The following is a 27,730-nucleotide window of genomic DNA, read 5'->3' as shown; positions in this document are numbered from 1 at the left end:
GATGGACCACGACCACCAGTGAGAAGAAGAAAGAATGTGCCTTCCCTGAAACAAACATGGATTATTCAAGGCCCTCTCTCTCGCCATCCTGTGCTCCTCTTGGTTATGCAACACGAGTGGAGATCAAATAGCCAGTCCTCTCGTGGGTAAACGCTAATAAGATACGCTCCTCTGTGTATTTAACCTACATTTTCCTTCAAAGGCTCTCACCCGGAGATGCTGTCGTGACAGATTCGGGGCTGTGGGCTTAGATGGGAGGGGAAGGCGCTTTTAGTCGGTTCCAGGCAGGGGTTAATAACATTCTAAGCCTATAGCGTGGTGGTCCTGACTCTTTACCTTGAGCTTTTCCTGCCACATCAGTTTACACAGGTCAACTGCGCTGAACGCGGCGTGAACGACAACATTAAAGTGACAAGACAGACAGAGCCTGACCCATGCCTGATTTTTGAGTCCTAGACCACCAGTTACTGACGTTTTGAATGCCATTTTGTTAAAAAAAAAAAGTGGTCAGGAGGTGCACGCACATCCCAGGCCAATAAAACGGGTGCTCGAACAAAAAGAACAGACTGCCTTGGTAAGTGAAGTTTTTGGTGAGCTATCAAAACGGTGTGCAGACTTATTCTTTATTTTGCATTTTGTAAAAAAACAAAACATAATACATTTGATTATAATTTTTTTCAAAAAGTGATTTCTAAAATAACCAATCTACGAGCTCACAGTCACAACATTGTGTTGTGAGCTTGTAGATTTAGAACATTTAGAACATTTCTGAAAACTTGAGAGAGAGGAGGGACACCAGTTTGAAAGTGTGACACATCGGCGAACAATATGGATGTCATCAAAAAAGTTGAATAATTAATATTAATTGGCCAGTATTAGACGAAAATGAGGTGACAGTCTCGCCTGGCCTTGGTCAGAGTCAGAGACCTCTGATCTATGCCAGATTAATGAGGTAATGGCTTTTGCAAAAACAAAAGCACTAGTTGGCAGCACAAATAATGAGACGGATAGAAGCGGGCCACCACAGGGTATTCTAATTAGGGATAGAAGCGGGCCACACCAGGGTCTTCTAATTAGGGATAGAAGCGGGCCACACCAGGGTCTTCTAATTAGGGATAGAAGCGGGCCACACCAGGGTCTTCTAATTAGGGATAGAAGCGGGCCACACCAGGGTCTTCTAATTAGGGAAGTCTCGATCCTGTTGTTTTGGTCCTGATCCGATTCCAATCATTTGATTTTGAGTATCTGACGATACCAATTTATCCAATCCGATATTTAAATATCACAATAGCACAATATCCAAAATCATAGACAATTTCCAGACTAATATCATGATATGGATATACTATCCCGATCCGATTCCGATCATTTGAAAATGACGTGATCGGCCCCGATTTCCGATCATGTGATCGGATCGAGACAACCCTACTTTTAAGCCACCTAGCACTGTCACCATCATTACATCATCGCCTGAGCACAATTATTCTATAAGCTAATTCTTGGAATCATTTCCATTCATTTGTGTACAGCTGTAATAAACAGCTATATCCATGCCGTCTACATCTAAGCTGTTTTAACCACTTTCAACCTTGGGTCCCAATATTTTGGGGATTTATGGCAAAGATCTTGAAAAATAAATGTGATATGTGATGTGACATGACGTGTCATGTACAGTATATGGCCTGTTTTGGCGTTAGTACTGTACATCATTTGTTTTTGTGTATTGATTTGGAGTCTTAGACCACCGCTTACTGATGTTTGAACGTAATTTTGTCAAAAAATGCTAAATTACTTGTCTAATTGTCCATTTAAGTTATTTGTCATTGTGCCCTGTCATATCTGAATGTTTTATGGCAACTAAAACTTCACCATCGTAATAGCCCCAGGGAGGTGTACGGCTTTTGTAAAAGAGCCTAACACACTCGGCCTCAACAGTCACGTTTGTAGCAAAATGAACGAGAGTACAAAGACTGATAGAACTGGGGGCTGCGCAAGGGACTTCTCATGGCGTGTGCCAGCGCCCGTCCAAAATCCATCAGCATGGACCCGTCCGACCGTGACACAACCCCCTGAAAACAACACGCCATGGCCCTCCAAACTGCTCCGTGCTTAAAGGAGAATTCCATGCTAGAAGGCTTTCTTACCTTTATTTGTAGTTGTTACGTCCCCACCAAAGAGGTCCAGGTGTTATTTTGTGCAAAAGCTACTTATTAGCCATTTCCCCTACCATAAGCCCTAAATGAATTGCATTGAATGGGAATTGAATGGGGCTATGGGGTGTTGTGCTAATTTGCTTATTTCCATCACTCAAAATTATATATTTTTTGTATATATCCTCTCTTTATAATGTAAATAATATCCCAAGCTGCACAGTTTACTACTTATTTCGATGGAAATAAGCGAATTAGCACAACACCCCATAGCCCCATTCAATTCAATGCAATTCATTGAGCGCTTATGGTAGGGGAAATAGCCAATAAGGAGCTTTTACATAAAAAAACACATGGACCTCTTTGGTGGGGATGTAACAACTACAAAGAAAGGTAAGAAAGCATTCTAGCATGGAATTCTCCTTTAAATGGAGGCACTTTGCTTTTCAGTCGTCTTCATCCTCGTGAAGGTTCATATCTGAGATATAACGCGGTCATCAACGGCCCGGGTTGAAAATGACCTTCGCTTGTCAAAGACCCCTCCTCACCCACCCAGGTCCCAGGGCTCATCTGAGCAGAGGGGGGAATAATAGCTGTGACCTTGGCTGGGCTGTAAACTGCTGAGAGAGGCAGTGGAGAGGCTCTGCGAGATGACAAAGGGGTGCTTGTATGAAAACAATACACTCTGACAGTTCAAAGGAGGCCCTTTAATATTTCAGCCCCACAAGCGAGCGGGGTGATACAGTACTTTATGTAGATGCAGTCATCTGGAGATGAGACTACACTGATGGTCGCTTTTATGCAACTGTTTTTCTCACGCTGCAAATTAATCCTTTAGGCCCGTTTTATACCTGGTTGCGTGCCAGTGTGTCGCATATATCACCTTTTGTTTTTATCGATGAGCGACACGATGTGCAACCAGGGGCCATTCACACTGAGCTCTATAACTATTATTTGCTATTCTCAGCAAATATATTTAGCAAAGATAGAGCGAAAACAGAAAGGTCACTAGTATAGAGCCCCAAGAGAACAACGTATGGGGTTGAAGTGAAGTCATTCGTATGATTAGAGGACTTCTGAAGTCAACATTATCGAGAGCATAGCGACATACTGAAATAAAAACAAATCTAGTCAAGCTCAGTCAATTCCACATTAAAGTGGGCTAATGTAGCTTTTTAAATGAATACAATTTCATTTTGTCCAATCTGTATGGTATGGATGTTGATACAATATTGCACATATACAATTGGGATGTTGCATTTTGTCTCCCTTCCGTTCTATTGAAAGTCATTTAGTTTGTGTCAAAGGTCATGTCTCACCTAGACACAGGATCTGACACGAATTCTGAACTGAAGGTCAAGATTCAATCTATACCCTGAGCAAGCAGGCAGCCTCTATATCCATTAGCTCAAATAAGGTCAAATGTCAAGTTTATTTCTCAGTTGAAGCCGACCTTCTCTTGGAGTCCAACCAGGGCTGTTTAAAAACACCTGCATGTTTTCTTTGGCTTGTTCAGATAAAAACAGTGCTGAATCTGCTAAAACACCAAGTTGCTGACTACCGGCGTATACCCAGTGCTGCTCCTTGTTAGGAGGATCTCCAGAGATGTTGATAAGCCAACCTTTCGTAGCTCGTTGTGTTTGAGGGGAAGCGGAGGAAGAGGAGGAAAAAGAGGAGAATATTTTTAGCCATATTTTTATTGTCATGTGGGACTGTGACGTATTGAGACCAAAGGCTTCGGGCGTTTACCGAACCGGCACCAGTCATTGAAATAACTTTCCCTATACTCTTGGTAGCGTGTTTGACCCCATTATACGGGGACAGGAATAGGACCGGATGAATAGTGTGCTCGTGGAGTGAGAGAGAGTCTCACACTGAACCTGTTCTTAGGTTTGTAGTTGAGGGATACCTTCCGTTTGGCTCCCTGGGTGCTGGGCCACTTCAGTCCAAAACGGAAGATATCCATCATTTTACTGCACTGGGTCACATTGAGCGCCGAAACACCCTTTGGAATTATGAGGAGATAATTACTTTGATACCAGAAAAGGCCCCCGATCTGCAGACGAAACCCCACAAAGACACGGAAAAATCAATTGCTAAAAAAAGAAAAGAAAGTAGTGCTTTTTTAAAGCAGAGGCTTGCGTGTCTGCTTCCTCCTCGACTCGGCTTTCTCTGCCGCTCAGGATCAAACTCTCTGCGCCAGACAACGGGCCAGACTATAGCCAAATGCTGATGCGTGGTGCCGGCATTAAGCAGATTTAATTTGGGGTTTCCTCTGTGTGTACAAGGCAAAGCATCTGTAGGGCTCGTCCTCCTCCAAAGGCTTGGATGGGTGGATGGAGCCATTACTCAAGAGAGGGCCGAGGGGCCGAGGGTTGGCCCAGACGACCATCTGCTGGAAGTACGCCTCACTCTCCAATCAGATCCATCTCCATCATGAATCTGTCTCGGGGTGATCTTTTACCTCGCCGCTCACTGGCTCGTGTGAGGTTTTTCGTATTATTATTTTTTTCCCCTCCCCTGCATCATTTCCAGGCTCTGCTGCTAACGCTGTCCCTCCCGTGACTTCTATATATCATTTCCCTTTCCGTTTCACTTCCACACGTACTCCCCCGTGCCTTTCCTGGCGGATTATTGCTTCCATTCCTTCTCACACCGACAGGTTCCACTTCTGAGCCGGGGCCCTCCTGTTCCTCCTCACACACAATCCTCTCCCCATCTCTCTCCGTCATCTCTACAGTCTCACGACTCATATTATGTCCTTTGTATCCTTCGCTTAACGCTCCACCACCTCTCTCCTCTCCTCCGTGGTTCCACCCTCCACTCCACCCTGCATTCTCTATTTGTTCCCCATTATCTCCAATGACATCAAAGTAGCGGCACTAATAGCCAAAGCAGAACGCTGCAGAGTTGTGCGTCCTACGAGCCCTCTTTGGGAGGGAAAGAGACAGACGGACGGACAGCTGCCGGGCTCGTGATAGAGCGCTTATTGAGCGACTTATAGACATAAGACACGTTCGCTGACGGACAGAAGCTGATTTTAATCACATTCTAGCCAGGAGAGCAGAGAGGAGAGGGGGGAGGGAGGGTGTTCGCAAGTCAACACACTCCCTGCAAATCAGCTCTTTTCTATGTATGGAGGGAGGCGGCGAGGAGAGGAAGTGCGAATGAGAGAATGTCCACATTGGATTGAGTGCAGATGCAACCAACGATAGTCCCCTCCTGCTGCGGCGGTGCTGCACTCCAACAGTCCTCAACCCCATGACCGGAATATTAAGCAACAAAACAGCATCACGCTGCCACGGTAATAATAAACCTGTACATGTATAAACAGCTATGCTGTGTGTATATTATGTACGAGATATATTTGTGTACATATGTAGATATTTGTGTTTATATATGTAGATATCTTAGATTTTTGTCCATCTCCGGCACATTTCTCTTTGCCGTTTGATTTATTTGTGTCCACACTCTCTTCTTTTCTTTCTGGAACTACAAAAACCATAGAGCTTGCGCAAAAAAAGCTTGCACCCACCTATATATATATATATATATATATATATATATATATATATATATAGAGAGAGAGAGAGAGAGAGAGAGAGAGAGACCAAGAACAGCAGCAGACTCCTTTAATAGATATTTCAATTAGTGTGTCTGAATTAGCAGGAGGTGTGTGACTAATGACAGAAGCGTGGGGGGGGGGGGGGGGATTGGATCCGATCGGATTGTTTTCCTCTTACAGGACAAGCTGAGGACACGGTGAGCCTGAGGGGACACCGCTGTCTGTCACACCGTCCCAGATAGAGAAACCTTCAAGGACGACCCCTAGTCACTCAATGTGACAGAGAGAGAGAGAGGCCCGTCTGGGGGTGGGGGAGTGGGACAGATTAAATAGCTTGGATAAAGACCAGCTCACCCGTCTCTCCCCTCTGCCCGTCAATAAACGCTACAAATAATGTCAAATGGATTAAACATTCCCGTCCTCATTAACCCTCTCCGTCCGCTTGAAATTGGATGCTCCCCTCTCCCTCCAGCGGGCTGCAATCAAGCAACGCACACGCATACTCTCGCACACACGTTTAACTGTTGGCATTTCCTCTCCTCTGCTGTGGCTATTTGTCACCCGTGTGTCTATGTTTATAGTGGGTGATGTGTGTTTGATATCTGCTATGTTGTCTAGAACCACCCAGAGCATTTTTCACAGAATAAATGTGTGAAGATAGGGGTCAGTCCGCTAATTGTGCCTCGTGTTGCTTGGCACCTGCCGCTTTGGATTTTAGGTTACCACTCTGGAAAAATGTGATTTAACTCTGCGAGCGAACATATAATGGAACCAAATGGATGATTAACCATTTGCAACTCAGAGAGTGTACAAATGGAACCAAATGGATGATTAACCATTTGTAACTATGAGTGTGTTCAAATGGAACCAAGTGGACCCGTCCCTAGCAGGTCCATTTGGTTCCATTTGTTCTCTCTCAGAGTTAAATTAAGTCAATTCTACAGTGCTTTGAGAAGAGGATATGAAGACTGCAGGCAGAAACGTTGACATGGATTGATTAAAACTACGCTCTGGAAAGGTTCACCCGTCAATACAGACTTCCTGCACATTGCAGGTTTATTATATGACTCATGCAGACAGTAATTACATACACAAATACATACAGATGCAAAATTATTGTCTCCCACATATTCTGCACACTCCTCATTGCTGCTAAATACTATTTAAAAAGGGTATCTTTGAAAAACAAAGAAAGGGTCCCGCACAGACAGAAACTTGCCAAAATGTTGCCCTTTATTGGGTCGACATTTAGACCTTCATCAGGACAGACAATACAGGGCACAATAACCACCAAACATCTATAGACCACACCAAGACCACGCAAGTTTGACAGTGTGCGGGACCCTTTCTTTGTTTTTCAAAGATACCCTTTTCAAGTATGCTATATTGTCCTACACACCTGTCACTAGCCTTCTGAGGTGTGCATCGGCCTTTTGCTAATTCAGCTGCACTATTGCCAGCTTCGTTACAACCAGTATTATCATTTATTGCCATCTTGTTGTTATGCTGTATATTTTAACTGATGTCGTTAGCACAGTCTTGTGAAATGCTACACCAACATTTCATTGCTTGTACCTCTAAGAGGGAGTGACAGATATGGTAAAAACCCTCTTGGAGTTTGATAAATTTCTTCTCTGTCGGGTGGAAACCTCATATTATGTCAAAAACTGTTCAAAACACACGCAGGCACGCATGATTGACACCGCAAGTTCATCTGGTGGTGGCACTGTCTCTCGCTTGAGCTGATCGGTCATGACAATTACAACCCCCTTCCAATAATTCTGCATGTACGTATGTACGCATGCACGCACACAATCATCATTTAGGACGCATTGTGAGCTTGTAGATCGTGACGTGTGTGCCACACCGGCCACCAGTAACCAAGAATAAATCAGCATAACTCCACCTGAATCTTTTCACTTTTCCTAATTCATATTCCGTGCACACGCACGCACGCACGCAGGCCCACACGCAGGCACGCACGCATGCACGCAGAGCAGAGCAGACTCTATAGCCAGCCTCTCAGCTCGATGCAGCCATCACGACACAAGACATGCCAGGAATCAACAAAAGGACTGGAGGACAATTCTAATTTCATTTGAACAAATCCCGGTGCAACCGCAAGACAATTACTGATCTGAAAGCTACAGAGAGAACAAGATAATACCGACAATTAGAACACTTAGCCGACTTACTGGCTGTGTGTGTGTGTGTGTGTGTGTGTGCCTAAAAACTACACACTGAGAGGGAGGGAGAGAAAGACTATTTCGTCTCCGTCGGGTGGAAACCTCATATGTCCAAAACTGTTACTTTTCAGGATTTCCATTTCAAAAGCATCAAAAGGTAGCAGATCTACAAGCTTGAAACGTGTCGTTCCACGCCACATGTCGAGCTTGTGGATTTGCTACTTTTGATGCTTTTGTAACGCTGTAGTGTGATCAAGTAGGGCGTTAATTTACAACAACAAAAAAAACCACAAAAACTTGGACATATATAAATATGGAGATAAGAGGTTTCTGCCCGACAGTGACGATCTCTTCCCAGTGACCCGTCCTCATGGACCCCTTATTGTTATTACGGTCATCCATCGCTCATGACAGGCAGCGATGGGAACAATATCCCATAACGCCTATTTAATTACAGCGGAACGGCACAGCGCCATAACCACAGGCCTGAAAATACTCCATATCGCTTTACTGCATCTCGACAAGACGACATATAGAACTACTGTGCCGTATGTCTCTGACAAAGTCAAAAACCCATTGTTATGAGCCCGTTTTCCTGTGCCTTAAATAAATGCAACCTCTACCCCCCCCCCCCGCCCCTACCAGTCTATAATTTTGCCTCATAAATCATGATGCGAGAGACATTTTTATTGTTCCGCCAATTTGTTATTAGCGTTGCATCTACCAGTAAACAAGCCAGACAGAGAAAGAGAGGGGGGGAGAGAGAGAGAGAGAGAGAGAGAGAGAGAGAGAGAGAGAGAATTGTCCAGTCTACAGGCAAATGTCTGTTTCTCAAAGCTGATCTTTAGGGCTGTAACGCAGATTGTCCATAATATAATTTACAAGTGATCAGACTGGACTTGTGTATGCAGACAGCGTCGACGTGGCTGCATTGGTTGCTGTGGCAACGGCGTAACGACTTAGGGACGAGCAATGCTTAACTTACTTGTGCTCTTGTAGTACAACCTAGTCGCTCGCGGGAAAATAGCCTATCTGGTACAAGCTTAGCTCACAATGGGCTGTGTTGGGAGTTTGCGACGTGTTGTGAGCTTGAAGATCGGCTACTTTAGGCGAGCGACATCGCCGTGCGACCGAGCATGAATTAATGTCGGAGCGTCCAGACTGAGACACGTCTTCAGTGTCAGGCGCCGTTTTTAGACTTGATAAAACGATCAGATTCCAATCTGGATACAAGGCTGTAAATCTGATCTGGGCTGCCGGTCTGAACATAGCAGCCTAAAAGGGGGCCTCATGTACTGTACATGATGCATAGATGATGATACAGTATAGCATTACTGTAGTCTCTGTTCTTTCCAGTCTTTTATGAGAACGCTGTCAGTAGTTGGAGCCCTGCTCATCAAAGACCCATCATTTCTCCTAATGATATCAGCTCTTTCCCAAGTACCCACTCAAACATACAGGGAGATGATCTCCTGAAGTGTGCGCGTGCATGCGTGTGTGGGCTACGTATTCATCTATAAAGCTGTGGTTCTCAAACTTGTTCATGTCAAGGAGCCCCCAAATTGATTAGTATTTGGCCACGGACCCCCTATCTGAAAACATTTTGTGCCAGGGAAAAGCATTCAACATTTTCCAATAGAGGGTATGCGTGTGACATCATCATTATACTCGGAAGTTATGCGGGAACGCCTACTGAGTGGCAAAAACTACTTTCTGGCCATGACAGCCCATAGCAAGTCATATCTGATTACATTAAACGACGTTAAACAACGTTAAACTCACCTTGCCACTCACTTTATGCATGCGCATATCGTACCCTCTATACTTTCATGATTTAAAGTTTGAAAATAGCAAACGTAAAAAATTTCATCACGGCATGAAGCGACATGCTGTGAGCTTCTATATCTGCCATCTATTTTTATAGCCAACGACGAATAATGGATGAAGTGGTTGAAACGATTGTGATGCTGACTGTGTTAACAAAGTTTGCTGAGGAGTGAGGACCCCTTGGAACACTAAAGCAGAGGTTCCCATCCACTGGTACTAGTACCACTGGTGGTACTAGTACCACTGGTGGTACTTGAGCCCCCCTCTGGTGGTACACAGAGGAGTCGCCCCAAAAAGAAAAAAGACAAATATGTATTACTACAGGTAGTTCATCTGATCAAGCAATTGGTTGAAATAGGCTATTAAGCCGTGCTGAAATGAGCATGACAGCACACCTAGCCGTTAATAGAAGATTTGAGAACAGATAATTCACATTAGAAATAAATATCATCAGCTGTGCTGACTTTTACACAGAGTTTTGTCAGAGCAGCAGCATTATTGGCTTAGGAAAGGAACAAAAAGGACAGGTATACACTCCTGTATTACGCTCAGTTATTATGGTGGTACAGTACTTGGAGAGCAAAATATTTTCTGAGGTGGTACAGTATAAAAAGGTTGGGACTTGGGAACCAATGATCTAAAGCACACGTTACATACCAAACAGTACAAACACACACGAGGTATAGCTTTTTAAAAAGCAAAAGCCAAACGAGCATGCTCAAAACCCATCAGGCTACATTTTGGCACGCGCACACGCATGACGTGAGACGCTGAACAAAGAAGAACGCTCAGCTTATATGAAAAGACGACAGAGTGAGGCTGCCGAGTGTGATGAAATAATCATCATCTTCTTCTTCTTCTTCTAACAGAATAAACAATCAGGTTCACACAGTGCCGTCTCTTCCTCTCCACCACACATGGGATTAAATATTTACCCACAGCACTGGACCTCCTACAGCCTAATGCATGAGTCAAGGATTAAATATTTACCCACAGCACTGGACCTCCTACAGCCTAATGCATGAGTCAAGGCCCTTACCCACAGCACTGGACCTCCTACAGCCTAATGCATGAGTCAAGGCCCAACGGAACTGATAGTCAAGCTAGGGCTTTAAGCAACTAGTCCACTATTCAACTAGTCGACTAGTAAATCCACTAGTCGACCTTGTTGGTACTAGTAGACTAGTCGATTTTGCAGGCCTCAAGACCAGGTAGATTATAGTTATAGTCACCAATGTACACAGTTTTTAAATGTACAAATATTTATTTACATAAACAACTAGTCGATTAGTAAACCTTGCAACTAGTCAACTAGTAAAACATTACTAGAAGTGAATGCCCTAATTCAACTAAAAATGCGTTGCACCGAAGGAGCTTGAAGTCAACTACTTTCAGCTGTCAACGTGTTCACTTCCAAACATGTTCGTAACGGCAAGCTCCATTTTAACCACGAAACCATTGAAACACCAATCCTCGGTTCTAGGGACTGATATTATTGTCCTTCTAATGTGTAAGGGGACGTGATCTTTTCATAACTTTTGTATGTATTGTTTTAGGGATTCTCCGATCCTGATCACTGATTGTTTTTCTCATGCGTAAGGGGACAATTGGAATATTTCCAAAATTATTATGTCAAAACCAGGGGGGCAGTCAGACAGATATTTTGTGAAGCCACTATGGAAATCGGGATTTCCTGAAAGTTCATATAATGGCCTGTTGTGGCGCTGTCATTGGGCCCAAAAAAACCCATAGCCCCATAGAAGTCCATGTATTTGGGCCCAACTTCACCTAGACTGTATTACCTTAATAAACATGGTCATGAATACTTTCTGCTTCCAGTCACTAGTTTAAAGTCTCATTTCTAATGTCATAATATTCTTTTTGGAAAATTATGGTCCCATTTATTTAAAAAATGACCATAAAGTCGCGTATGTTCTGAGGGGCGTGGCTACCGTCTATGATCGGGATTCCCCACCCACTCGAGTCAAAATAAAAACCACCGAAGAAGAAGGGGGGAAGTCCCGACTCGTTGTCTGGGCCAGCCAATGGGCCAGCTGGGCCCAAACGGATCTAGAAAGATGGCGACTTACAATACAAGGACTGACAGGCTTCATTTTACGTTCATGTTAGACCCGGGGAACGCTTTGTCCATATTTTTTACAGTCTATGGTCAAAACCCACATCTGTTCCTGTGTCTGTGGGGAGGAAGGGGAGAATGTTGTCACAAAGATGCAACATGATATTAATACAATATATCTGAATTTTATACCACTTAAATGGTATAAAAGATTGGTTTCTCCAGATACAGTAAATTGCCGATCACAGATAGGCGAACGATCGAGTCATTTGGAGTGAATATCGTCCGATCACCGATCGGTTGGCCGATTGATCGGAGCATCTCTATATTTGTTCTGTTTATTTTATTCTAAAGTGAAACATCCCATTAACCACTTGAACACTCTATACTTGGTAAACTAGCTAATCATGGTCGGCTTTTTAATTGGTCCACTGTTATTATCCCTCCAGTCTCTTCACTGAAATGTACACACATGTGTGTGCGCTAGGGTTGTCAGTTCTAGAGATTTTTACTAGTTGCCTAGTTTACTAGTTTTTTTGTTTGTTTTGATTTTAACTTTTTTAAATAATGTGTACATTTAAAAACTGTACATTGGTGACTATAATGTAGCATTCTAGCTGACCTTCGTAGGCTATTCTAGGCCTACAAATGTTTTTTTTTCCTTATCAACTAGTACCAACAAGGTCAACTAGTGATTTTACTAGTGGACTAGTTGAATAGTCGACTAGTTGCTTAACGCCCTGTAGAGTTGAATTTTGAGAATTTTGAGAGACATACAAAATCCTTTCATTTTCACATGCACGACACACAGCTCTCTCGTGTTACGCAACAGCGTAGTTCTTCCTGACAGCAGTGACACACACACACACACACACACACACACACACACACACACACACACACACACACACACACACACACACACACACACACACACACACACACACACACACACACACACACACACACACACACACACACACACACACACACACACACACACACACACACACACACACACACACACACACACACACACACACACACACGGAGGCAGAGGGACCTACACCAGCAGCAGTGCTCTCTCTCTCTCATTATGGAGCCTCGTCTCTCAAATACCCAGCAGGCATCATTACCACCCAGAAAGGGTCCTGAGATGAGATAGGATCGAGACATCGCATGACGCCTCAAAGACACCTTGTAGTGTGTGTGTGTGTGTGTGTGTGTGTGCGCGTGTGCGTGTGTGTGCGTGTGCGTGTGTGTGTGGATACAGCATGGACCCACTATTATGCAGCAGTAGTGTAGATATAAAGACAGATAGATGTGTGTGCATACACGTGCGTGATCCTTACCAGAGGTTTGGGGACGAAGGCTCGTCCAGGGATGGTGAAGCAGTCATGGACGGTGCACAGATACTGGGCCATGACGGACAGACGACTCCTCTGTCTGCTGGAGGTGCTGGCTGTCAGACGCTACATACACACACACACACACGGTTCAATTTCAATTGAGAAACCACACACACACACACACACACACACACACACACACACACACACACACACACGGTTCAATTTCAATTGAGAAACCACACACACACACACACACACACACACACACACACACACACACACACACACACACACACACACACACACACACACACACACACACACACACACACACACACACACACACACACACACACACACACACACACACACACACACACACACACACACACACACACACACACACACACACACACACACACACACACACACACACACACACACACACACACCCTGTACTTGGGACCTAGTGAGGTCTGAGTATGAAACCCCCACAAACTGAGGACCTTCACATATGAACATAGTAATAGTAATTCTAGACACTAGGAGGCACCCTTACCCCATACACTGCCTTAGATTAGCTGAAACACCATATTTGACGAACATATGGAGTTAATTTGGATTCATTGAGGATACATTTGGCATAAATTAACATTTTTCCTAAACGTTGATGCCATTTATTCCTGAAGTTGGACAAACAATGCACAATTATTTTTTTTCAGTTTTGGCAACAAAATAATATTTGGTTACAATATTATATTCCAAGTGCACACACTTGGGATAGATAACCATTTTAATATTGCAACAATATTGAACACTCAACACAAAACACATGTCAGCTTTAAACTGGAGAGTAGCTCAACACCCCTAACATGATGAGTAATAAACAATATTATATCAGTCGAACGTCCGTGTTTTACAATTCTATCAGTCGAACGGTCGCGTTTTACAATTCTATCAGTCGAACGGCCGTGTTTTACTATTCTATCAGTCGAACGGCCGCGTTTTACAATTCTATCAGTCGAACGGCCACGTTTTACAATTCTATCAGTCGAACTGCCGCGTTTTACAATTCTATCAGTCGAACGGCCACGTTTTACAATTCTATCAGTCGAACGGCCACGTTTTACAATTCTATCAGTCGAACGGCTGTGTTTTACAATTCTATCAGTCGAACGGCCGTGTTTTACAATTCTATCAGTCGAACGGCCGCGTTTTACAATTCTATCAGTCGAACGACCGATCTACAGGCTCGTATAGCGTGACACTCAGTGCCGCACAAAGAGCTTGTAGATCTGCTATTTTTCAATAGCTAAAGTATAATATAATGCTTAAAACACCAAAAGGGGTTCCTGTCCAGAATGGGTTAAATAGTGGACATAGCCGATCTACAAGATCATAGATCTGATCAGCAATTTTCACTACTTTATATATATATATTCGAAAGAAACCTGAAAAGTAGAAATATACAAGATAAGATGTTTGTGCCGGACATGTTTTGTAAATCTGCGTTATTAACTGGGGCAACAACACATGTACCGTGTTCCCAATCTCACTTCTCCTTTGTTACAATTAAATAATATATTAGAACAAGCACTTCATTTTGTACCTTTGTTTAGAACAGGCGAGATAAATTAATTATGACTTAAATGTGTACGTTGAAAACGTGGGAAATGGCATATGTAGCCGTTTTATGTTTAGTCCTCGCAGAGATGTAAAGTGTCTTGGCGAAGGATGCGTCGCATTACAAAATCGCTGTTTTCGGGCAGAAACCTGGTATCTCCATATTTCTACTCTATTGATGCCCTACTTCTAAAGTGTCACACATAGGTAGTGAAAATAGCCGATCTACAACTAGTTCCAAACATCTCATGAGCCTTATGAGCTTGTACATTGGCTATTTTCACTATTTTAAATTATTAAAATGATAATTAAAAGGAAGGGGGATTTTTTTACTTAAAAGATTTCTATACGCGACGGCAACGAAATAATGGTGCATTGTGGGTGGTGAGCGTTCCTCCTTACCTCGACGATCTCCTTCTGGAAGGTGAGCGTGAGCCGCGTGCGTCCGTAGGCGAAAGGCCCGCTTCTGTTTGAGATGTTCTCCAGCCACTTGATAATAAGAGGAGTGGACACGCTGAACGGCAGATTCCCTATGATGTGGAGGTTGGGTGGCTCTGAGAAACAACATCAATGAATGAAACATGACAATAAGTGGTTTTCTTTCCGTAAAATAAGCGTTTTTAACCTTTGCCCCTGAAAAAAGTAAGAAAAATGCCTCTAATATATATATTACATCACACAAAGAAAGAAAGCAGATAAAATTGGAACGGACATTTAAGCTGATAAATGGGTACTCTCTCCTGATTGGTTAGAATTGGCAACCCACCTGATATCATATCTTGGGGAAAGAGATCAAGTGGTGGACACAAGCTGCACATTGTCCTCACCCCTAACACTCTCCTAGTATACTCCACAGGGGAGTATACTAGATACACTCTTCATTTTATTATGAAATCAGCCTGTAACTGCAGCCTTTTCGAGGACGACTCGCCCTACTAGTCTCCCATAAGGACAAGTCAGAAGTAGGAAAAAAGATCACACCCGTGTGAAGTGAGGGGCGCTCTTATCACCGTACATCATGATGTAAAATAGACACTATGCCTATCTGCACAGACACCGACGTAGAATTCTCCATTCATTGTCAATGGGAATTTAATGTTTGTGTAAGACGAAAATCTACACTAATCATAATAAGTTGTCACTTCCGTAACCTTGGTAAAACCGAGTCAATACTCTTTGGGTCTAATCACAACCTAATGAACTCTCCTGGACTCATGAAGTCAAAGCCAGGGAGGCAGTCACATATTTAGGTTGCATATTAGACAACAATGAGAGAGAACATGGCATTGAAAGTCAGTAAAATAGTAAAACAAAAAACAAAAACAGTAAATCAAAAAGCAAAATGTCTTGCTAGAGTCATTCACTTGGGTAGGTCAAAGAGCCCTGAAGATACTGGCATCAGCACTAGTAGAATATGTCATTTTGACTACACCTGCACTTCCTGATACTTCTAGCATCCCTAATATCCTCTAAACAAAGCTACAGACCTCTCAGAACAAAATGATCAGATAAATCCTTAAACTACATCCCAGAACATCTTCTCCCTTTGTTTAGCCTAAAGTGGCTTCGAGTTGAGGAGAGAGTATCTCACATGAAAATGTGTATGGTTCACAGCCAGGATTGCAAACAGTGAGGTACCCAAGTATCTAGTTAACAATTTGGTGAAGGTCAGGGACACCCAGACTTTAGATGATGTCGATTTAACAGCTGTAAGGGCCTGTTCATATACTGAGCAGCTGTCATGTGGAATGGGCTTCCTAATTAAAGTCCATGGTCCCAAAGACGATTTAAAATCGATTTAAAATCACAAAACATGGCTGAATGATAGCAGGACCTATTCATAACTATGCCCAAATTGTAACATCATCCAGATATATGACTTATATATATATATCTCTGTTGTCGGGAGGAAACCTCATAACTCACACTCACACACACACACACACACAGTACTCACTGTCCTCCCAGGCTGTAGTGATGTGTGAAGGGAAGCCCCGGTCCATTCTGTATGTCAGTATGTCCCCGTGAACTATCCTCACTTTGCCTGGTGCTGCCTCCGACAACAGCTGTGGAGATACACATGAAATCAACAACATAACATCATGTGGTTTTGTTAGTACATCTACAGTCCATCACAAAATGTGTCTACCACATTAGTGCTGCACGATTAATTGAACCTACTGTATGCAATCTCATCTCATTTCTAAATTTGAGCAAGAATCGTGCAGCACTAGTTGGCTGTCCAATTCATTTTAGTTACCCTTATGTTTTTGCTACAAGACAAGCACTTTGATGTGACTGTTTAAAGCCAAAGTAGTTGGCTCCAGGTGCTACATTTTGAATGTAGTAATTGTTCAGCAACTACCGACTAAAGACTACATATTTTGGCCTGGGCCGTGGCTCAGCGGTCCGGGCACCTTGGCTGGTAATCCAGTCTGGCAGTGTGCCGCGGGTTCCGATCCCGACGGCCTTTACTGCATGTCACCCCCCCATCTCTCGCCCCATTTCCTGTCAGCTTACAGTCTGTCCCTCTATAAAAAAATATAAAATAAAGGCGAAAGCCACAAAAAAAAGACTACATATTTTCATCGTTTTCCTTTTTATTGGGGACAGTGTCGAATTGCAGCCACCTGTATGTGCTCTTTGAGAGCGGATTCGAAGGGGAGTAGGGATTGGAGCCGGTGGTCTACGCTCCATAGATTCAAGACTGGACATGGCCCCTGCTTGGCATGCCTTCACAAAATGGAGCAGTAGTGGTGGAGAGGAGCACACAATGGAGCACATCATTGACGTTTGTCCTCTCCAAAGACTGAAAGGAGGATTAGTCACCCTCCATAAAAGCAGATCATTGGCTTAAGGACTTTGCATCCGCTAAATAAATAATTTGCAAAACGTTAATAAAGTATTCAATCAATGAACCCATCCTATCTATTGGGAGCAGTGCTCGCACCCAGGGACCAACTCCAGCTGTAAGCTTTGTTCAAGAGAGCTCTGGCAAGGAGTATGTCCTTAACGTGCATGTTGTTGCTGTGCTAAAAATAACTCTTATTCTCCTTATTCTACAATGTTGTGGGGTTTTTGTGCTTGTTGGTGAATTAATGCCCTATCATACTAATGCGTCACACAAAATCATCACAAATAGCAGATCCACAAGCTCAAAGAGAAATTATGATTTTGCTTTTGGAAAATATATACACCATACTGCAGAATAGATAGATGTAGATAAGAATAAAACATTTAAAACAAGATCATAGCAGCAGCAATTTGTCAAATGTATGTAACGTTATCTGCTCTGCTTGTATATATGCAGTAAGTAAACTGGGTGCATAGTACAGATCGTCAGTCTCTTCTCTCTCTGCCAACACTGTGGAGGCAGATGGCCGCCCACCCAGAGCCTGCTTCTTCTTCCCTCCTGGCCACCGCTGCCAAGTGTTTGCTCATGCAGCGCGCATGTTGGGTCTCTGTAGACAGAGTATGGGCGCTCTGCACCTGCTCTACGCCTAACGTGTATCGGGATAACTTGTTACGAGTTGGCACTATACAAATGCAAAGTGATTGGTAGACATATCAAGATTCTCCTCAAACCTCCAGTTTGGTATGCATCCCTTCACGGACATGACTGAGTGTACAAATGGAACCAAATGGACCTGTGAGGGCCAGGGATGTAGTCGAGGGCTGAGCAGTGAGCACAAGGGTTCCACAAGCTTATTAAGCTGCATGCACGTGACTCACAAGCACGACATGTTTGTGCCAGTGAGAAAGCCTTCAACTTGTAGAACAATAATCGCGTATCAATCTAACACAGCCATTCACACCGTCTTACAAACGCTGCCAACAGTGCGAATTAACATAGGAATGACCCTGGCTGGCTGCATTTCAATGATCCATTGTGTCACCTAAAGTACTTTTAGGCCACTTTTAAACAGAGGCATAGCTGTCAGATGTTCTGAAGCAGTCCACAGATGAATGTCTGGCTGGTTTGGCTGATGGCTCTGCAAGGTAAATGCATCATTGTAGATGAACACCAAACACTAAAGTTTCCGCAATATACAAGTAAAAGAAATCACACTCGTTTGAAGTGAGGGGTGCTCTTATCATCATAATATATATTATATCATCACATTCCGTACTCAGCCAATCAAATCATCACATTCCGTGCTACAGACACACAGACATACAAACCTGTGCATAGCATAGCGCCCCTTAAAAAACAATACCTTTGAATTGTGGGCTAATAGGCATATATATATATATATATATATATATATATATATATGCACGTGTGAGCGTGTGTGTGTGTGTGTGACACAGCGTAAGGGTACATTTGGTTCCATTTGTACACCGTCAGTTACAAACCTTTACATTTGGTTCCTAACTATGCACACCCTGGAACCCCCTAGAGCAGTGGTTCCCAAACTGTGGTGCGCGAGCGCCTTCTAGGGGGTGCGCGACATGAAATGTCTAATGGTGGTACTATGGTTTTATTTAAATATAATTTTTAAATACATTAACATATTATGCCAATATATGGCAAGTAATGAAGAATATAGCCTATGCTGCATATATTATGCCATATTCAGGTTCATGTGGATAAAAAGGAAATGTATGTCTATAGCTTATGCAATTTATATTTCTCAGCTAGGTCGGGAGGTAACAGGGGGTGCATGGCCAAAAAGGTTTGGGAACCGCTGCCCTAGAGCATGGGTCTTCATGGGGGTCCTCAGCATCACTACAGAGGGTCTCCAAATCTTTGTGTGATATGACCCGTTTCTTTTATTTACATTAACCACCACCTTCTAAGGTGAACATTAGCCAAAAACAGCCGATCTACAAGCTCACAACATCTCTGTGACGTGTTGTGAGCTTGTAGTTAGGTTATTTTCTGCAAAGAGGTTTGATGTAGAGGGGGGAAGAGCAGACCAAGTACAGAGCCTATACCATAGACATAGACTTGTGTGTATCTCGACAATAGGCAACATGGAGGCAAGCTTTTGCGGAAGCATAGCGTTAGCTTCCGCGTGCGTCCAAGGAACGTAACGGTGAGTCACGGAAGGGGACGTTCGATAGGCCAATCAGAGGCAATGTAAACGTTTGTTTTCTCATGCCAAAAAAGCTCCTTCGGGTCCCGACCCAGTGTTTGAGAAATAGTGCTCTAAAAAAGGACCACAGGGGTCCTTGATGGAGTTCCAGGGGGTACCCTAGCTAAATAATAGTTTGGAACCAAATGGACCCTTATGGGTCTGTAACTCTGAGAGTGTACAAATGCCACGCTTTGTACACTCTCAGAGTTAAATTAACATTTATTTTACAATATAAATTGGGTTCCGAGATAGAAATGCCATTAAATGGGGGTCTGTAGACTAATATGCATGTCAAACTGGGGGTCCTTGAAATTAAAACGGGGTGAGAATCACTGCTTGAGCCGTAAAACATTCTCTTATGGGGGTCTCTGGCATCTTTTCAAATGGGGGTCCGCGGGCTAATTGGTGTCAATTTGGGGGTCCTTGACCTTGACGTGAAAAGGTTTGGGAACCACTGCCCCACACAGATCTCCAGCGGTACCTGTAAGCCACTGCCCCACACAGATCTCCAGCGGTACCTGTAAGCCCGGCATGAAGCGGGAGTCCTTCTCCACCACCAGCAGGTCTGCTGCGCCCGCGTTGAGGATGGAGCGGGTCAGGCCCCCGGGTCCGGGGCCCACCTCACACACGTGGGCGTCTCTCAGACTGCCCGCTTGACGCACTATTTTGTCTGGAGAGAGAAACGTGGAGAAAGAGATATGGACGGATGAGCGAGAGACACAGTTAATGGAATTGAATAATTTAAACATGAAATTAATACCAGGCTGACTCGGGGGGTTGTGTGCGCTTTGTGAACTACAACGATAAAGTCTGTGGGACCCATGCGTCATCATAGGAATTAGGAATTATTTGACGGTTTAGAAGGTCTTTATTAAGAGTCTGGATGGAGATTGATGATGCACGCGTCTACCTCGCTATGACGAAGTTGGGGATACATTAATCTAACACACAGTCACCTTGTCCAAGGACATGAAAGCAGATCAGGCCTGCACTGCATCACCGATAATCACGTTTCCAGGGGCGCGGAGAGCGGCCGGCGAGGGAAGGAAGGAAGGGGCTGCGTGCAATTGACTCGGTCTGTTCATATTAGCAGGTCTATCTGCTCAGTGTATACTACTAGTCCCCTGGACAAAGAGCCTGTCGCTTTCAATGGCTATGAACAAGGCTGCTGTGGGCCTGCCGCGCACTCAAGTGCACCATGGATACAAAACGCACTTGTTGTGTCCCTGCATGCTCAGAGCAGAGCAGTCACACACTACTGGAGCTATACTTATAGAATATATACAGTGGCTGGCAGGTGTTGGTGCATTGCAGCTATATAGAGAGAGCGAGGGGGGGGGGATGAGAGGCAGGAGAGAAAGAGTGGAAGAGACCGACCTAAAGAGAGGAAGAAACTAAAGAAAGAAAGAAAGACGGACGGACGGACGGCACAGACAGACAGACAGACAGACAGACAGACAGAATGCTGACCTGTCAGCTTCATGTCCAGCAGGAAGTTCTGTGACAGCTGTTTCTCAGCCCTCAGGTTGTAGAGTTTGATCAGCTCTCCGATGGTGGGCAGCGGAGGCAGGCGGAACCTGGGGCCCGCCATCTGGAACACTGGATGCACTGTACAAACATACATACACACACACACACACACACACACACACACACACCGGTGAGAACGTAACCGGGAGGTCCAAATCCCTGGCACATCTGGGTTGTAAGGCCAAATATCGCTGTCTCGAACGGAAGGCGATGGAGACTCTCGCAAGGAGCGTAGCAAATGCTGCTTGCTTCTCTCTCAAAGACAACAACCACTCTGAATGCCCATGTCACGATGATGATGCCATACGGCTGAATGCCCGTCATGATGATGATGCCAGTCCATATATGGAGTTTCTACATTAACCTGATGTCAACACTAGATGTTTCTGTCTCCATCTCCATAAATGTTGGAGAGGGAGCGAGAGCCTTCGTTACACACACACACGCACGCACAAACTTGCATATTGGTCGATACGATACAGAGTACCGATACCATACCATACCAGTGTGTAATTTAAAAAGAATCCAGTAGTGGTTCTCAAAAGTGGGTTCCTTGAGGGGGTTCCAAATGGACCCTTACAGGTCTGCAACTCCGAGTGTTCTTTTGAACACTGTCCACTGGCCTAATCCACTATGGTTAATAGTTGGGTTGTTTACGGCAGTTCCGTGACCGCGGAGAGCAAAGGTCCGTTTCTCAATGGATTTGTCATCTAGGAGGGTTATTAAACTCCTTCAGTGCCACAGTCAGTCAGCCATCTTTGTCACTGGTGCCATTTTGTCATACCGATATAGAAATCTTTGAAGACCCACAGAATATGTTGTGCTATACCAAAATATGATGTCACATATCTCGAATGAAAGATCTACTACTCTACTTTGCCCAGAAAAAAGAAGTGAGTCGTTTGCTTTCACCGTTCTGAAGTTATTCGCCGTTGAATAAAGCTTGGTTTCATAAAAACGGCCATCTTGGTAACAAGGACACCCCCCCCCCCCCCCCCCCCCCCCCCCCCCGTGTGTGTGTGTGTGTGTGTGTGTGCGACGCTCGAAATGAAGAGAACTGTTTCTTGTGACAGCCGGGAACAGAACTTGTCTGTCTCTCTCGCTCGCTCTCTGACTAAAACCAACTGTTTCAGGTGCTTTTCTTATACCACCAACAACAAGGGGGCGGCAGAAAAGCAACCATTTGGGGGTGTTTTTTTTTAGCACGTGATTTCAGAGTGTTCCTACAATATATGCGAGTTAAAGTCGCAGTCACAAGTTGCGCAACAGTCCCATCTATTGAAATTACGTCTTTACGGGCATGGCTACCAGTGCATAGTTGGATAAAAGACGGGATTACGTCCCTGGCACTTAACCCTTGGCCTACAATTAACGGAAAAAACTGAATTAATCTAAAAATCTAAACCTCCCGTTAACGGAATAAACGGAATGACAGTTATCGGGGGGTCAAAAGAGCAAAAATTAATATTTTTTCGCTAATATTAATATTTTTGGATGTAATTTACCAAAAAACGGCCGAAATCCGCGTGATCGTGCGCTATCGTGCACGCGCGCCGTCTCTATGTGCGTGGCTGTAAAAAATGTGATATTTTGCGATCTTTTGGGGTTGATTTGAGGTTAATTTGACTTAGTTATGAAAAATATAGCATTAGCTTAGCAATCCGGACCAGCCAAGCTATTGACTAGGGTCAAAATACTACAGGATGTTGTTGATCGTTGAACCGGAAGTGACTTAGGAAGATTCGTCTATTTTGGCCAAAATCAGCGTAATGGTGCTTTCCCGCCATCTGGTGGCGAATCGAGAGAATACACTATCAATGAAAAAAAAATGAAAAAACATCTTTTCAAGCCACCAGATCTTTCTTGTATGTTAAAACGATGAATTAAAAATATGCCAATTTGTTACCCAAACAAAAAAATTGGGACTGGCAGTCCAAGGGTTAAACAGTTTTAACAGGTTTTTGGCCATATAGATTTGGGGGTCTCATGAATTTTCCCCGCATTTTTGCGATTCACATGGGGGCTCAATTTATTTAATAACCGTCCTAGATGACAAATCCATTGAGAAACGGACCTTTGCTCTCTGCAGTCACAGAACTGTCGTAAACGACCCAACTATAAGGCCCATGCCACATAATGCAGCCTCTCTCTCTCTAACCGTTCCCTGTCTCGCTCTACTATACTATCCAAATAAAGGCAGAAAAGAATATCCAAAAATGTTTAAGAACCACTGATCTAGGAATAATTTTTTTAAATCCATTAATAATCATGTAAATAGTACAGTAAGAGACAGTTACAGTCGTGCAACATCACTTGAGGCCTATTCAAAATGATGGACAAAAATTTACATGGTATCAGAATGACATAGACTGGCCGATACCGATGCCAGCATTTTAGGCGGTATCAGCAGCTTTCCCGATAGTGGTATTGGTATCGGAACAACTACACAAAGCTTTCAAGCTTTCTGCCCTATTTTGGGGCTGTCATTATAGGTGGGGGAAACATATTAATACTAATAGCTTTCTTTCTACAACAAGCTCACAAGGTGAGAGCTTGTACATCTGCTGTTTTCGCTGTGTCATTCAGCGAGACACCGTCCTACGATTTAAAAGTACTGGGTACTGGGTACTGGCAAGTTTCAGAGAGTAAACAAATGGAACCAAATGTAAGATCTGAGGGATTGCATTAAACGGCTCCAAATAACTGAAGTCACATTTCACAGGTATAAATGGAAAGATAATTTGTGAAAGACCAAAGTATGACAGCTGCAGTGCACACACTGACAAGTAATTACCTTGGCAATAAAGAGGATTTTCAGTCTTTTATCTAATGAGCATAAAGCCAAAAGGCCATTTGCACAGGATTAGGTATGGATTTGTATTAGGCAGATAATGATTCTTCTCATGGTTGAGTAGTTGTAGTCATCATTCTCCAGCTAAATACGTTTTTTCTTTCATTGTTTTTTTAAGAATATTTTAATTAGTTCAATGGAACCACTTTGTTGATTCATAATTGGTTTTCATTGTCTTTCAACTCAATATTTTAAGCCAGTGAGTCTCAACCTTTTACATTCCAAGGACACCCCAAAAATACAAGCCTTTTCTTTGGGGCCCTAATCCAACATCATCTGATATGGTCATGTCATTAAGGTCTAAAATTCCTTTACAGTCTATGTAGCGGAAAAGCCTATAGTAGAGATAACGGTTAAACGGTGAAAATAGACATGGGTGTACATTCTCTAGGTGTATTTCAGTGTAATAATGGTGAAGATTAACTATCAATAATTGAGCTAGGGGACCCCCTGCTGGAACCCCCTCAAGGGGGGGTCTCAGAGTTCCCTTTAATAACCAACCACTGCCTGAGCTAATAGAAGCACTTGATGCTGGAGTGATTCATAACACGATCTCTACCCCCACCTAGTGGTGCCATGGCCAGAGAGAGAGAGGGTGCTACACAGTAACACCACTTCAATCATTTCAGGGCAGACAGTGTCTTAACTGTCTTTATATTAAAAAGTTAAAAAGGCCAAAAACAGAGACTTTTAGTCAAAACTGTGTTTGTCTTAGAGATAGCCATGTAATTAACAGTATGTTTCATGGGAATGTTTTCAGTCCTTCCTTGCACATATTAACTCAATTGTCCATATTTAACACCAAGACTAAATGTGTAAATATTAAGATTTACACATATCAATATTGTCAGTAGAATTATAGGAACTCCACTTTACTTCACTAAGATAAGTTCAATTCCTGTAGCAGGGTGTTGTTTGTACTTTGTAAAATAACATCAGTACTGGCAGCAAACATGAACCCTAAACCAGTGGTTCCCAAACTTTTTCATGTCAAGGACCCAAATTGACACTAATTATTTGAAAAGATATTCCAGGGACCCCCTAGAATATCTTAAGATATAAGATAAGAGAAGATCTTTACGGCTCTAGCAGTGATTCTCAACCTGTTTAATTAAAGGACCCCCAGTTTGACATGCATTAGGCTACGGCCCCCCATTTAATGGAATTTCTATCTCTGGGACCTCCAATTTATATTGTAAAATCAATGTTAATTTATAACTCTGGAACCAAATGGCCCCACTGGGGTCCATTTTGTTCCATTTGTTACACTCTCAGAGTTACAGACCCATAAGGGTCCATTTGGTTCCAAACTATCATTTAGCTGGGGACCCCTTGGACCTCCCTCAAGGACCCCTTGAACGCAATTCAACTGGCAAAGTCTACAGCAAAAATGTCGAAAATGAATATAAAACACAACAATTTCCACAAATCCTAAATAATTCCATGAACCACTCCATGAAACGCACGTTATTTCGGATTGTGGAGATTTAATACCAAGTTCTCTGTCTGTGATAGAAACATTGAAAAATAAACAATTTTAACAGCAATTAATGTATGGATACTATTTATTTCTTTAAGTAGTCTTATTTTACCACACGTGACATTATTGATCAGCGTACACCTAAGGCGTACACCGTATAAACCGTCTTTATAACGCGGTGACAATGTATGACAAATCCTTCCGCGAATATTATAGAATAAGAATAAGTTGCAACAATTTAGCCTTAAAGCTAACAGCATAGCTTCTAAATTGTGTTCTAGCTCTTCGTCACAGCTTCTAAATATGAATTATGACTTCCATAGAAGCAAGAAATCTCCTGAGCTGTACAACATGTTAAACCTGATGAAGAAAGTAAGACTTTAAATGTTAAAGAGATGAATCATGAAGATAAATAAACCCACGTTTCTTACCAGGCTGTGGACAGTCCTCCTGTCACTACTACTACCGCTTTCGTCATCTCACCGGCAACCGGAGATCCAATGAGCTCTCAGAGATCCCAACTTCAACCAATCGACTGGCAGTGGGGGCGGGACATTGCTTTGCCCTTGAACAACTGGCTGTTGTTGATGTAATGACACGTAAAGACCACACGAGAGAGACAATTTTCAGTGTTTGTGTTTGTCTTGTTTTGTATTGTAATGTATAGTATGTCATGACTGATTGACTGTTATAAAGATTTGCTAATAAATAGATAATTACTGGGTAAAAAATGAGACAATTTTCAGTCTGTATCGTTAAAGAAGCATTGGCTATTTTTCAGTTAATTAAAATAAACTACATTTTTTGACTCGATCGGTTCCACAAATATATGTGAATTTACCAGTTTGAACCTTAGTATACTCTAAGGTTTGAACCCCCAGTTTGGGAACCAACTGCTGTACAATTTAGATTTTTCTTTTTACTTTACTTTCCAATTTTCAATATTCTTTACTTTATTTGAAACTTTAGTTACTAGTTACTTTGTGGATGTTGAATATCATTACCAAAACATACATTAACCACTATTGACATCTGAAAATAGCCGATGTACATTTGTTGTGAGCTTGTAGATCTGCTATTTTCAAAAGATGTTTTATACATTTTGAACACTTTTATACTTTTGTACTTAAATGTACGTAAATTTTGAATACAGACCTTTTACTTGGATTGTTATATTATGATATTGCCACTTTGAATACAGACCTTTTTGTTTTATATTGTGATATTGCTACTTTGACATAAAGTAAAACAGTAGGCGTACTTGGTATAGTTGGTACAATGGTCAAAAAGCATTTAGAGCCATGACACTGCATTGTAAATACTGAATAAAGTAAAAATAGCTCAAAATTCTATACTGTAGCCTACTTATAGTTACTTTACACCACTGTACAAAAGAGTAGACTACAGTATACATGAAAGTAGGCTGGCTATGTAGCCTATACCAGCTGCTTTGTTGTTGATAAAAAGCGTTTCATTTTATCCAAACAGCACACATTATTGTGTGTAGTTTTCCGAACAAAAGCTATATATTGTGAGAAATATTACAGCAGATGCAATAATGTCATCATTATAGAGGAAATATTCAGCATGACTGAAACACATGGCTGTTATGATAAACATATAATAATAACCTGGGGATACAAGCATCATTATTATAACTGCAGCTTCAGCCTACAGCAGAGATGGTAAATTAACACACTCAGTTAATTGAATTGTCCTTCCTAGAGTAAACTCTTCAGTCTCATAATGAAATTCTGAGTGTGCACAAATGGACCCGTACAGTTAGATTTGTGTATAGTAAAATTAACACACACAAACACAAGCACATACACACACATACGCATTACGCACATGCTTAATTGCAGTGTATAGAGGACGTATCATTGCCCATCATATCATAATTTATTTTTATTTTGTTTGCCTGAACATTTCTGCATTATTTTTGAGTGGTGCAACCACTCCTACATCCAGCTTGCAATGTCCGTGTACCTGTGTACCTGTAACTATG

At 42.7% G+C, this 27,730-nt stretch overlaps 1 protein-coding gene across 2 annotated transcripts in view; it reads right to left on the bottom strand.

The window, feature by feature from the left end:
• The window catches only part of tfb1m (transcription factor B1, mitochondrial), a 69,021-nt gene extending 42,848 nt beyond the window's left edge, over positions 1–26,173 (bottom strand). The window contains exons 1-6 of one of the 2 annotated variants that reach the window (XM_083792415.1): positions 26,145–26,173; positions 21,332–21,469; positions 20,380–20,531; positions 16,738–16,846; positions 15,183–15,334; positions 13,158–13,277 (exon numbers count right to left, since the gene is read on the bottom strand). In XM_083792415.1, the coding sequence (XP_083648541.1) occupies positions 13,158–13,277; positions 15,183–15,334; positions 16,738–16,846; positions 20,380–20,531; positions 21,332–21,452 (654 nt within the window). In that variant the 5' untranslated portion in view covers positions 21,453–21,469; positions 26,145–26,173. The remainder of the gene's footprint in view (positions 1–13,157; positions 13,278–15,182; positions 15,335–16,737; positions 16,847–20,379; positions 20,532–21,331; positions 21,470–26,144) is intronic. The other variant, XM_083792416.1, reaches the window with a different exon arrangement.
• Between the last annotated feature and the right edge of the window lie 1,557 nt (positions 26,174–27,730).

Source organism: Protomyctophum parallelum (genome assembly GCF_964188405.1).
Source record: "Protomyctophum parallelum genome assembly, chromosome: 20".
NCBI lineage: Eukaryota > Metazoa > Chordata > Actinopteri > Myctophiformes > Myctophidae > Protomyctophum > Protomyctophum parallelum.
The sequence above is the reverse complement of the archived record's forward strand: the minus strand, read 5'-3'. Positions and strand labels throughout refer to the sequence as shown.